This window comes from Meleagris gallopavo, chromosome 2 (genome assembly GCF_905368555.1).
Source record: "Meleagris gallopavo chromosome 2, MGAL_WU_HG_1.1, whole genome shotgun sequence".
NCBI lineage: Eukaryota > Metazoa > Chordata > Aves > Galliformes > Phasianidae > Meleagris > Meleagris gallopavo.
Window position 1 is genome coordinate 105,904,943 of NC_139405.1, and position 14,195 is coordinate 105,919,137.

General features: G+C 42.7%; 1 protein-coding gene across 1 annotated transcript in view; it reads right to left on the reverse strand.

Annotated features, from left to right (window-relative positions):
* Window positions 1-3,423: 3,423 nt before the first annotated feature.
* Window positions 3,424-14,195, reverse strand: part of RP1L1 (RP1 like 1) — a 42,449-nt gene continuing 31,677 nt past the window's right edge. Inside the window, exons 3-4 of the mRNA XM_085218312.1 lie at window positions 13,517-13,682; window positions 3,424-11,574 (exon numbers count right to left, since the gene is read on the reverse strand). Coding sequence (XP_085074438.1) covers window positions 4,664-11,574; window positions 13,517-13,682 — 7,077 coding nt within the window. The 3' untranslated portion in view covers window positions 3,424-4,663. The remainder of the gene's footprint in view (window positions 11,575-13,516; window positions 13,683-14,195) is intronic.

Genomic DNA, 14,195 nt, shown 5'->3' on the forward strand with positions numbered 1-14,195 from the left:
GAGGTATCTATAATCCCTCCCTAAACAACCCCTCTCATTCCCTAGTTTATAGCGAATGATGGTTTATAGCTACAGGCAACCAAATAATTGAGACTCAAATAGTTAGGGAATCACCAGCCCTGTTTCTTCCCAGAAAGAATGCATTAGGTAAACAAAGCTCAGTAGATATCTTGGTGTCTGGCACTCTCCTATGATATGAAAGACTGAATAATTCACTTGTTAGTAGTTCAGAACTCGAGGCCCCTACTGCAATGGAATGTCTTGCATCTCTAGGACTATATATTCACCGAACGTGGAAGAGCTTCAACAGAAGAGATGAAGAGACTGCTCACAACTCCAAACAGCCTCTATTTGTTGCTAACCTTTTTAGATACTGTTCTTCAGCTGTTTGTCGCCCATATACTCAAAGCATCTAACTCTGAGGAGAGCAAATTGCAGGCACCGACTGCTTTCAGGGATGCAGTGAGTGGTCATATGCAACACCCTCTGCAATGTAGTTTTAATCTCATATTCTAGCCACAGACAGTTCCTCCAGCCTCCAAGAGGACACACTGACCTGAGGAACTAATGGGTCTGATGAACTTACCACTAATCATAGAATCATAGAATGGCTTGGGTTGGAAGAGACCCATCAAGTTTCAAACCCCCTACTGCATGCAGGACTGCCTACCTCCATATTTAATACCAGACCAGAATGTTCAGGGCCCCATCCAACCTGGCCTTCAACACTTCCAGGGATGGGGCATCCACAACCCCTCTAGGCAGCCTGTTCCAGCATCTCACCACTCTCAAAGATTTTTTTTCAAAGATTTTTTTTCAAGATTTGTCTTGAAAAGTAAGCAAACAAACAAACAAAAAGGAAAAAAAGAAACAAGCAAACAAAATTGATATGCATCAAGAAGCAATTTGTCTGGCAGGTAAAATAAAAATAATGAAGAAAAAAATAAAAAGACAGAGATACATAGCAAAACAAGCTGTACAGCTCTGCTCACAGCCATGCAAGTCTTGCGTTGCCTCTCTGCCTTCCTCTTCCTGCTGAAAGCAAACAGCTGTAATCCCCTTCAGGTGCTGATAGGTTTATCTCTCCAGCCAGTATAAACGTGACAGCTCTGGAGCTGGCTGGCAGCACGTGTTCCTGTGCTGCAAGAGGCAGAAGAGAGCTGCAAGACTGAACATGAGAGTGAGTCACAGCAGCCAAGGGGAAACATCAACTTTGGAAGCAGTGAGAGATGTAATTGTGAGGGATCCTTTATAGCTGAGTACCTTGTTCATGGGTAAACCTGGGAGATACTGGCAGTGAAAAGAAACACCTCCTTCAGCAACATCTGCTTCCTGGACCGATACCAAACTGCTTTCCAGGTGTTTGGTTTGGTTTCTTTCTTTCCACTGGTGTTGTCCGAGACGCCCACGAGTGGGGAAGCCACTGACTCAACACGGATAGGGCGTGATGTTGACTGTGCACAAGCAGCTTTAGAATGAGCAAAGTCAACAGGCTGGAGGAGAAACCATGGGAAAGGCTTGGCCTCTTGCTAACCCATGCAGTTGCAGCAGTGGATTTTAGCAATAGTGCTAACAGAGTGATCTTGGAGCCAATGAACTTTTAATGCTTCCATGAGATGACTCTGCAAGCCATCACTTGGAGCACTGTAAGATACTTTGGTGCAGTTATGCTGGGACCAGCTCTTCCCACACTAGACATCTTCATCTGAGCAACTTGTGTATGTCTCGTGCCAGGACCAGAGCTATGACTATCTGGCTTAATGTTCTTCTGAACCCCACAAGAATTGATGCATCAGAAAGCAGACATTTCACTTTCCTGCCAATTAAACCAGAATGCCTCTGCATATGGCACAGCACTTGCTAGCCACTGTCAATGGGGAGAGAAATGCTGGGGTAGCAGCAAACCTCCTTCAGGGACTACCAAGTACTGAGTAATGAGCTGCTTCAGGTGGCAAACACATCTTCCCTAGCACTTGGTTAGCTCCCTAGTAGACATCAGAGACCAAAGGTGCCTCAGTTTTCACCTGATGTCCCCAGGTTGAGCTTGCACCAAGTGTATTGGTGATATCTGATCGACTTCCAAATTGCAGTGATAGTTACAGCTTGAATGTACACCTTTGCTCTAAGTGCCAGTGTTAGGATGTTGTGGTTGAAGAGCTTCTCCCAGCCATATGACAGTCCCATTAACGCTGGCAGATCCTGCTTCTTTGCACTACTTAGAGAACCCAGCAGGGCAAAACACCTACCCTTTGTATTGGTGTCTTTTCCTTCATTGTATGTCAACAGATATAACTGTATTATCTCTATTTCTCTCTCTAGATACCTGAAAACCTGCTTTTTATATTGATTTATGGAAATCTGTGTTATAGATTCATGATATTGATGTCATGGGACAAGGCTATAGAAGGAAAAAATTGCCCTGGAGCAGCCTATTAGTGTCCTAAACAGCATCCTATATGGAGCTTTGATGGTACAGAGGCTACATAACTTGCATTTGGAGCAGGTATGGTGTTCAGCATGTATTTTAGGTGTGACAGGTCAGACTGTCAGCCTCTATCACAGTGCAATACCGAGAGACCAGATAATGCATGAGTCAGAATATGCGTTGAGTCAGAGGAGAATAAGGTTCCATGTTCTTGTACTTCAAAGCCAACAAGGGTTTTAACACTGAGCTTCAAACTTTCACTTCAATCCCCTGTGGTAGAATTTGTCTCATACAATTTTAGGAGCAGAACAGTTCTTTTACATCCATGAGTAATACAGTTTAAGATGCCCTGGAGCACCCCTGATATCTACAAGGGGGTCTACACACCTTCACAACAACACTGGGACATGAAACTGGATTCCCTATGCCTCCTCAACAGGCACTAAACATCTATGTTTAGGCAGTGAAATTGAATCCCAGCTTCCGAGAGATCTTAGCTCTGGCAAGGTCTACACAGCAAACAGAGAACAGAGACTGTCAGCTGAGACAAACTTTAAGACAATTGGAGTTCAATGGAGTTGTACCTACGGAGAGGTCTAGTTTCATCTGAAATGACCTAGATGACCCAAACCATGCAGATGAGGTAAACATATGGAACTGTGCTTGCCTTTAGGAAGGCTCAGATCTTTCTTCTGCATCTTGAGGACAGTGGAGCTGCCTTGGGCTCCCTGGAGTATCTCAGCTGGCACTGTGAATCTCCATGAGGGTAGCTCAGCTGAGATCTAGCTCTCTGTTTATTGTTTGCATTGGCCCTTAAGTCACAGGCACCGATCATTAACTATCTATGTCTGGAACAGAACACTACTTCTTAATTTAGGTGAAATGAATCTTATCTGTGGAAATCAGTTGATAGGGTATGAGTTTAAGGAAATGATTCTTGAAATGATAACAGCATTTATTATTTCATTTTGAATATTATTTCAACGTCTGCACGCACCTGACACAATGCTACACACACACTTCTTCATCACACATTTTAAGGCATTTTGCTTTTACCCTCTTTGATTTTTGCTGTTCTGTTCTCCTTTGTAAATTGTTGATAAATTTAGACTGTTTCCCAAAGAGGTGTAGACATGGATGCAGTTGAGGTATGGTCAGACATCTCCTCACATTAATTGGGCATTTATTCAGAAATGCATACATTGCCCTAGGGGAAGAACAATGTACATAAATAATCCAATAGGAAATAGCTGTTAAATTAAGTTCACAGTTTTATCATGCTTTGTAAATTCCAACTTATCCAGTAAATGCTTGAGCCTCTTCCAGTTGCTTGCTGCAGCACTCGTACAAAATTGTTTGAGGGATCCCAGGTGATTGTAAAGTGCTTAGATACCATCATTGGCATAATAAAGATAATCACAAGGAAGTGGAGTTTATCTATGTCTAATTTGGTCAACACTGCATTCAACCACTTGTAAAGGACCAAAGGTGGGACATGACACCACTTGTCAGATACCTGACAGATGAATTAATTCATCTTTTTTATCTACTAGTGCATCTCCACATACTACAGTGATGAGCACAGTACAAACATATCAATGATCTGGAAGAGGAGAGATCGAGTGGGATGACCCTTTTGGATTTCTGGCGATGTGAGGATCAATCTCACTTCTTCTAAAGAAAAACAAGGAAAATAGGAAAAGACTTTGATGTCTCAGACCTGTTCTCTTCATATGAGAGGGAAGAGAAGGAGATTGGAGGAGAGGGGAGAAAATGAGTGTACATCTCTGTGGGCTCTGACCAGACTTTGGCAGTGACTCCAGATTTTGTCACATTTCTGTGGATTGGCAACCTTTCCAGGAAAATGGCATGCAACAGACAAAAGGCATCCTGAAGTTACTCAGACGTGATGCCCAGCAGAGCCACAGATACTCAAGCAGCAAACAGCATGGCTTAAAGAAAAGGAACAAGAAGGTATCACAAACAAAACAGCCTTCCCTTTCCCCAAACCAGTTTTCTAATGAAACCACTAAATCTTTAAGAGTGTGCTAGCCCTCTAGAAAATGAGGGCAAGTAATTGCAACTTTACTCACAGAATTCAAGATCAAGTTTACCACATTTAACTCAGAAGACAAGCCAATTACGATGGCTCAACTCACTGGAGATACTGCAATATGTAATCAAAATTTACTTTTAAAAAAAAAAAGAAAGAAAAAAAGCAGTTTTTGATAAGCAGTTCTAGAAATCCAGGTCATCCTGATCAATTTCATCAGAACCTTCCTTATTTTTAGAAGCCTGAACCTTGTTAGTATGTTTGTCTCCCTTCTGATCTGCACCTTCAGCATCTGGCTGTTCCTCATCTCCCAAAGGATCAATGCATGAAGATGCTTTGTCCTCTTCTTCCTCGCTATCAGGATACATCTTTGAAGGTTTGCTGCTCTCATCACTTTGAGCCTCTCCACTAGGGTGCTCGCTTATGGAGTTATTATCTTGGCATTCCTCTTCACTTTCATCATCAGACCCCTTCTGGGACTGTTGTGAGAAGTTTCCCAGAGAAGAAGAACCAAAAATGGTAACTGCTTTGCTCAGAGTCTCTAGCCTTTTCCCGTTTCTTTTGCCTTTGGCCTTGGAGGCTCTTTCAGAAGACTTACTGTTGCCTTCATGGTTTTTGTTTGCCAGGTCAGGGTCATCACTGATGGGTTCCTCATCATTCTCTTCATATTTCTCACCACCTTCACTGTTGTTTTCTTCTTCATTTGAACATGCCTCATCTTCTAACTCTACATTTCCATCTTCTGCTGCCTCATCCTCATCCTGCTTAGCTTCCTCACTTCCTTCTATAGTATCTCCTTCAGGATTCTCATCTGCCTCTGAGCCATCAACATCTTTGCATTTGAATGTCTCCTCTTCATCATCAGCTTCAATATCTTCACCCTCTGGCTCCTGTGTTTCTTCAGCTTCATTATCAACTTCATTTTCAGCTTTGGACTCTACTTCAACTTCCTGCTCTTCATTTTGCACTTTTTCTTCTTCCCCGTTTGCTACTTCCTCCTCTTTCTTTGTTTCTTCCTCATCTTTTTCTCCTTCATTTTCCTCTTTTGCTTCTTCTTCTTCCTCTTTTGTGTTCTTTTCCTCTGCTTCCTCTTCCTCTTCCTCCTTCTCTTTTACTTCTTCCTCTCCTTCTTCTGCTTCTTCCTCCTCTCTTGCTACTTCCTCATCTTCTTTTGATTCCTCATCCTCCTTTGTTGCTTTTTCCTCATCTTCCATTTCCTCATCCTCTTTTGTTTCTTCTTCTTCTTCCTTCACATCTTCCTCTTCCTCCTTTGTTTCTTCCTCTTCCTTGTTTACTTCTTCCTCCTTTGCTTCTTCCTCCTCCTTCTCCATGTCTTCTTCCTCCTCCTTTGTTTCTTCCTCCTCCTCTTCCTCTTTTGATTTTTCTTCCTCCTCCTCTTCCCTCCCTTCTGTCTCCTCTTTTGTTTCTTCCTCCTCCTTCACTTCCCCCTCCTCCTCTTTTGTTTCTTCCTCCTCATTTACTTCCTCCTCCTCTTCCTTTCCTTCTCCCTCCTCCTCTTTTGTTTCTTCCTCCTCTTTCACTTCCTCCTCCTCTTCCTTTCCTTCTCCCTCCTCCTCTTTTGTTTCTTCCTCCTCATTTACTTCCTCCTCCTCTTCCTTCAATTCCTCCTCCTCTTCCTTCACTTCATCCTCCTCCCCTTTTGTTTCTTCCTCCTCATTCCCTTCCTCCTCCTCTTCTTTTCCTTCCCCCTCCTCCTCTTTTGTTTCTTCCTCCTCTTTCACTTCCTCCTCCTCTTCCTTTCCTTCTCCCTCTTCCTCTTCCTTCACTTCATCCTCCTCTTTCTTCACTTCATCCTCCTCTTCTTTTGTTTCTTCCTCCTCATTCCCTTCCTCCTCCTCTTCCCTTCCTTCCCCCTCCTCCTCTTTTGTTTCTTCCTCCTCATTCCCTTCCTCCTCCTCTTCCTTTCCTTCCCCCTCCTCCTCTTTTGTTTCTTCCTCCTCTTTCACTTCCTCCTCCTCTTCCTTTCCTTCTCCCTCCTCCTCTTTTGTTTCTCCCTCCTCATTCACTTCCTCGTCTTCTTCCTTCCCTTCCTCCTCCTCTTTTGTTTCTTCTTCCTCCTTCTCCCCTTCCTCCTCTTCGTCTTTTATTTCTTCTTCCTCCTCCTCTTCCTCCTCTTTTGTTTCTTCTTCTTCCTCCTTCCCTTCCTCCTTCTCCTCTTTCTCCTCCTCTTTTGTTTCTTCTTCCTCCTTTGTTTCTTCCTCTGCTTCCTCTTTTACTTCCTTATCATCTTTCTCGTTTATTTCTCCTTCGACCTCTTCTTTTGTTTCCTCCTCTTCCTCTGCCTTCAGTGTTATGTCTTCCACCTTTTCTTCTTCTTCCTCCACTTCTTTTGTTTCTTCCTTTTCTTCTTCCTTGTTTTCTTCATCTGTAACCTCCTCCTCAATTGCACAGTTTTGACTCTCTAATATTGGTCCTTCTTCATCTTCTTTCAGCACTGAACCATCCATTTCATCTAATACTGACTTCTTTTCTTCATTTTCTTTCACTTCCTTTTGGCCTGACTGCAGGTCACTCTCATCATTCTCTTCATCTGGATTGGTGTTTTCTGCTGCTTCCTCCACATTACTGGGAGTTGCTTTGCTGTCCTGGGCTGCTTCTGAGACACAGGCTTCCTCATTTTCATCTTTCTTTCTCTTCAGGATCTGCTGTAAATCAAATGCTTTCGCAACTGGGGCATTGGTAGCCAACACTGGGTTTCTTATGGGCTTGGAAGCCATTTTTTTCCTCACACACGTGTCACAAGGGCAGTATTCCTCCTCACTTGGTTGCTCACTGATACTTGCCTCAAAAGCTGTGCTAAATGCTGTATCTTCATCTATATCTAATGATAAATCTGATGTGTCTGCAAGCCTACTGTGGGTTCCAGTCTTGTCACTGAAGAATGACTTTTTATGCATAGTCTGCAGCCGCCGTCTCCTCTGCTCAGTTTGGAGCGTTGACTCACGCTTGAGAGGTCCATCTGGAGGTCTTGGCATCTTGGTTCCTGCTCTGCTTTTGATCTTCTTCAGCTCCTTCTCTATGCTTCTTTGTATCCTTTTGCTCACTTCCTCCTTCAACTCCAAGATCATTTCATCCATCTGCTGGTTGTTCTGCAGGTTCCACCTGACTTTTAACTCATTCATAGCATTGACATAGTGAGCCATGAATTCCTTCTCAATTTTCTTTAACAGCCTCAGGACCCAGACTGGATCCGGATCCACTGAGTTTTGCTGGACAAGGGATGTGCCCACACTGGTGGCCATATCAACTTTGGACTCTGGATCCTTTGTAGACCCTTTTTCAAGCTGCTCTTGAATATCAGCTTTCAGTTCTGTCCCACAGTCAGCATCACTGACATTTGTCTCAATAGTAGCGGATAACTGCTCAGTTGCCTCTTCAAGATTTTCTTTTAGAAGTGCTTCATTTACAGCTTCAGATTCTTCTTGCTCTCCATTTTCAACTAATCTGCTATTTTCTGTGTTCTCATTTTCCTCTCCTTCCTCCTGATCATTCTCACAGTTACTGCACTGATCCTGAATTAGAGATTCCTCTCTAGCAGAATTTGCTTTTTCCTCACCTTTTGATTTTGAGCAGGCTGTTGAAGGTCGGGATGAATGCTCTTCCTGTTTACTCTGCTCCTCAGCCTCAGTCAGTTCAGTGGCAGTTTCTCCATCTTCCACTTGGCCATCTGATTTGAATTCAACAGTCTTTTGTGCCAGTAAATTGCAGTTCTTGGCACCAGCAGTAATTTCTTCTCCTGAACCACCAGAACCACTGCTGACATCCACCCCAGAGGAGGACATTGGAGTGAAGTCACCATTTACAGATTTGGGGACTTTAAACCCAGAAGCTGACTTTTCCTGTCCACTTGCCTCTTGACCTGAGCTTGGACCACTTTTTTCAGCTGTTTGTCCAAACCACAGGGCTTGGAAAATATTTAACAGTTCCATATATCTTGTTTTTTTCAAACATTTTGATTTATCTGATGGATCTTCTGACTCTTCATCAAGGAGCTGCAGACTGGCAAGACAAGTAATCAAGACAGTGGCAGAATTACTCAGTTTTCTTCCCATTGTGGGAGACACTTCAGGCAAGCTGTTTGATCGGTCAAATTTTGCTTCATGTTTTGAACTGAGCAAGGCCTTCATAATCTGGACGGAAGTCTGGACAGAGGTTGGAAGGTCTTTTTTGTTGTTGTTTTGGCTAGACGTAACTGACTGACTGCATTCTGCTTGGTCAGCCTTGGCAGCTTCAGACAAGACTTCAGGGATTTGTTCCTGATTTGCGTACTCTTCAGCCTCTTCATTTACAGCAGTGACTTCTACTGTCTCTTTCTCCACTTCATCCACTGTTTCATTTTCAGCTTCCTCAGCACTCTTCTTCTCAGCTTTTTCATCCTCTGGGGTTTCCTCAGCATTTGTACAGCACGACATCTCAGTGGTTGCTTCTATACATTCCTCTTCTGCATTATCCTCCATTTCATATTTCATAAGCAGTGTTTCCGAAGGGATTTTGCTTAGCCATTCTTGCACAACTTCTTCTGGAGATGTATTTGGTAAACTAGATGGCATTAAATTACTCCATTCCTCCTGCACTCCTGTGTCTTCTAACACCTCTTCCACTTTTCCTTCACAAGAACCGTTAAGCTTTGTATTCTTCTGGTCATTTGCCTCGGATGCAACTGATTTAGATCCAAAGGAAGTTGGTTTGGAGGAATCTACAACTTCTTTTTGCTGTCTTCCTGTAGTGAACACTGACTCAGTACCTATGCTGCTAATGGAGGAATTCTTCAAAATGGCTGATCGTGGTTTTTTGCTGTTTGGTTTCCCTTTTGGTGGGGCAGGGCAATGCTTGCTGCATATTGACCTAGTCTCTGATGGTGATGCTCGACTGGAGTTTGACATCGCCACATGAAGATTTCTACTTTTAATCTGCCTTGATTTTGAAGACTGAGATATGTTTGATTGTGAACACCTACCGTCACTCTCCTGAGATACCTGTGTCAACAAGTGTTTATCTTCTACTTCTGATTTTGAAGAGACTCTTGAACTGACACTTTCAGGATTTCCATTCCTAATCCCAGTTTCAGTTAAGTGGTCACCTTTTGAACACACACTCTCACTTACACTTCCATGTCTTGAAGAATGGACCTCTGAATTCATCTTGGAATGACCTTCTCCAACTTTTCTATTAGGGCTCGAAACGCTTGAGCAGAGAGATGATGGTTTGCTGTTTTCTTCTCTATGGTTTCCCCTCTTTGAGCCTTTTGAGGATGCACTGTAGCCATTGGTGGTACTTTTTGAGCTTTTCTCCTCAGCAATAACAGCAATTGCCTCTGCTTCACTTGTAGATGAAATGTTTGACTGAAAAGATCCTGAGTTATGAGACATGGGGTCTCCAATAGATTTTTTCTTGATTTCACATGAGCTTTTGGAGTAATTAGATGCTCTGCTGCATGATCTTAGATCATCTGCATGTAGGGAATTCTTCTTTTTATTCTGAGAGGATTCAAGTGAAGACACAGACATTTCAGACTGTGCATCCAAATGAAGATGGCTGTGTTTGCTCTTTTTGGATCCTCTGGAAGAGCAAGAGGCATTGCATGGAACAATCTCATCACTATCACTTCTCCTGCTATTTCTGACACTAGCTATGGACGGGGGTGTTCCTGGTGCAGAGCACTGCTCAACTTCACTGCCCTCATCTTTAACTGACTGGTTGGGCTTTGTTTTTGTTGAAACTGAGCTGATTTCATTGATTTCATTTTCTTCTTCTTCTTCTTCAATCTCTGCAGCCTCTTTCTTAGGACAGGACTCGCTGGAGAAGGAGGAGACTACTGCATTGTTTTCTGAGTGGTCACCATGTTCACTCTTTGCTCTAGGTGTGCTACAGTTACTAGACCTGCTGTGCACACTGTTGGCAGGTGTGGAACACATAGTGTTATCTCCTTCATTTGCTTTCTGAAGGCTGGAGGAGGACATGGTCCTACCCACACTACTTGTTTCCTCACATATGTTCTTGCTCTGTCTGGACTGCACTGATGACCTTGATATGACGCTTCCAACTCTGCTGCTTTCAACCTCCTCTGCATCATCCTTTAAGCACTTCACAGAGGAAATTTCAAAACAATTTTCATCTTCCTTTTGTGAATTGGTTTTACTGGCCTCATAGTCCTCAGGGGCTTCTTGAGTATTCAGGTTATTTTCACAACTTGAATGTGACATTAATCCCAAGGAAGAAGGCCTCTGACTATTGCTCGTGCTTGTCCGGGTGTATTCTTGCTGATCTTCTCCATTGGAAGCACCTGTAGACAAATCACTTCTACAAGTACACTTTTTAATAGATCGATATGCCACCCTGTTCTCTATAGTCTCTGAGTAGGATGAGGACTCTTGCACAATGTGCTCAGAGAATTCCTCACTGGATGTGGTGCGGAGACTATCCACAGAAGCCTTTTTTTTGTGGATTACTCTCCTCCTGGAAGATGTGCTGGAGCACGATGACCGTGTGTGCCATGTGCTTCGTACACTGGGCTCTTCTCTCTGGGAAGTGTGCATGGGGTTTTTCCAGATATCATAGTCCTGGTGTTTCTTGCCACAGCTATGACAGTGAGCCTCATCGCACTCAGATTCCTCAAGTTTAGACATGTAAGAATCAACATCACATGGGTATAATGAATCATCTGCCTCTGAGCTGGCTTCTGGGTTCATTTTCTGTAAGGGGTCTACTCCACTGTCCTCCTCTAGACCTGATTCTTCACAAGGCATCCGGTTCATCAAATTTGACTTTTTTATTTGGGTGGACCATTGCAAAGTCTCATCATTTAGCAAGCGGAAGCGGACTTTCATCTCAACAGACAGGCTGCCATCCTTGTTCACATGCACTCGCTTCTCTATGTCGTCATTGACCAAGGAATGGACCAGGTCTCCAGGTTTTGGATGTGAACAATTGTTTGAGAAAGGTGCGCCATTATCTGGCGAGGTAGCAAGACCATTTGGATATGACTTCTCCGATGATAAGGAAAATCTCATTGATCTGTTGCTTGATGCTGACCGTGGATGGATAATGCTTTTTTTGGCTTTCAATCCAAAGTTCACTGCAGTTTGAAAGAAGTCAAGAAAAGAAAGATGGAGAGAAATGTTAACTATACAAGGCTAACAAAAGAATATATGGATCAAATCTTCAAATTAGCAAATGTTGATAATAGTCCATTCAAGATATGCCAGTTCACATAGTTTGAAAATTTAGCTTTGACTAAGTGATGACTGTAAATGTTGAGTTAAAATAGAGCAGAATGTTTTGTTTGAACCATCTATATTAAAAGCTTCTATACCTACACTTCATTTTTTGAATCTAAATTAGAATATAAGCTTTTTTTTTTTTTTTCCCCTGCATTGGTAGTATAATACCTGCCAGAAAGAAAAGAAAAAGGACATATAGAGCAAGTTAGTATCAGAACTTCTCTATTTATCACAGAATTACATTACAAATACTCCTTGTGAATGTTTACATCCTTATTTGAGAGAGAGAACTTAAATGGAGGAGTGACCTTCTTCCTTTGCTAGTAGTGAAATGTCAAGCATTTATGCTGAATTATCTACTTTTCTATTCATATGCTTGGAAACACAAGTAGGGCCATGTAGATCAGAGCAGTGCTCAATACACAGGGATGTGACACTATGAATAATTACAATATTTATTAAAATATGAAGAACAAATGGAAAAGAAAGTATAAATTGGTGGAGTTAGAAAGAGAAACAGAGTAATCATGGAAAGAAACAACAGTAATAAGGAAATTCTAAGAATTTTAATCCAAACACCTTTATGACCCAATGTAGTGATCTGCACAGATTTCTTGAGGTGCTAGACCCTTCAAGACAAGCAGAGCATATTGCTGTCATGATGTCTTGAAAAATATGTATCTATAGCATTTCTTATGCATACATTATCTTGTTGAGAGGTTACTTGTTTATACATAAATAGCTACATGGCTCCATGTGCATGTGGATATGCAGCTGAATGGAGGGCATTTTAGGAAGGCTGTGTGTCAAAGGGAGCACACCAACCAAGACACATGAGATGTGAAATAGCTCCTACCTAACCATCTTCATGCATTTGAACTGGCATGTCTGTTCAATCTCTTGATGGACAAAGAGCTTCTGTTTATTCTCTTTGCACTCTACAATTTTTTTTATATCTCAGAGTGTGAGTGTAGAAGTTTCAACAGCTAGTTGTCAACACGTAAGTGAATATTTCCTTGTTCCTACTGTTGACAATGGAGAGAGGAATGGCCACATCAGAGCACACTTCATTTCATCCAAAACCAAATTCCTAATACAGATATTACTCTCTGGAAATGGGCAGCTCCTTCTCATTGGCTACTAAGGGTAGCTGGGATGATTACCTGTGACCTCAGGCAATCCATGATGAGCTTTTGAATAACCCATAGCGTACTACTCCTTGAACATAACCTTTCTATAAAAGCATGCTTTATTTCCAAAGGTAGCTCCTTCAACTGCAGGTAGCTCCATTGTTTGAAATGACTTTCACACCCTGTATGTTATTTAGAAAAAGTATAACAGAGTCTGAGAAACTGAGTCTTCTGCAAACAAATACAGAGCATCCTCTGGTCCTGGTGCAGAAGTGCTAGCATTATATGAGCGACAGACAAGGAGACAGAAGATTCGTGGGAAATCTCAAGGGTTTGGGGAGTCTCAGAGGCAGACACAGGAAAGGAGGGAGTTCTGGAAGGAAAAGGAGACACAGAGATATGAAAGAGGAAGGGAAGTCAGCCAGACATGGGGAGCATGTAAAAGAAAGACTAGAGGGTGTAGGGAGGAAATCCTAGAAGGAAACCAGAGAAAAAGAAGGAGAGGATGGAAATGCCTGGGAGGCAGAGAGAGGGAAGTGCATTTTGCAAGTGAAGCAGCACACATGAAATCTGCACACTGGGGTAGTACAATAGGTGCCTATAATCTCCAAGTTGTAGGACACAGGCCTGGAGATGACTGTGCAACGTGCCCCAGAGTTTTTCTTACTTTCATTGTTTTCATTGACATTGTTGCCATTGGAACGGGGAGCCAGGTCAGGCAGCTTCTCCACTGAGTGTTTCCTCAAATTCTCCATCGATACAGGTTTAAATGGCTCACGGCCGACACACACCAGCACGTTGGGGCAGTGCAGCAAAGCCTGCATGCTGTCAATCTGGAAAGATAAGAGGAAGAGGATCATGATCAGGTGACAGATGAGACCTATGTTTTTCCTCCTGGATCTGCAATCAGTTGGCTTTTAGATGTCCCTTAAAATAAACATGTTAACATTACGAAGAGTAGAGAACTTCAGGGTCTATCAGAGGCTGCTGGAAGGCTCTCTTGCAGTTCTCTTCCATTGAAGAGAACTTATAGATTGGATGTAAGGAAAACATTTTTTACAACAAAGGTAGTGAAGCACTGGCAAGGTTGCACAGAGAGGCGGTGGTGCACCATCCCTGCAGACAGCCAAGGTCAGGCTGGATGGGCTCTGAGCACTGATGGAGCTCTGGATGTCCCTGCTCAGTGCAGGGCATGGGACAGATGGCCTTTAAAGGTCCTTTCCAACTTGAACGATTCTATAATTCTGTGGTTCTGTGAAGAAGCTCTGTTATGCTTTAATCACATTTCACAAAATAGGGAAGAGTTGGGAGAGATTGCATAATGGTGAGGATATCTCATTTATTGG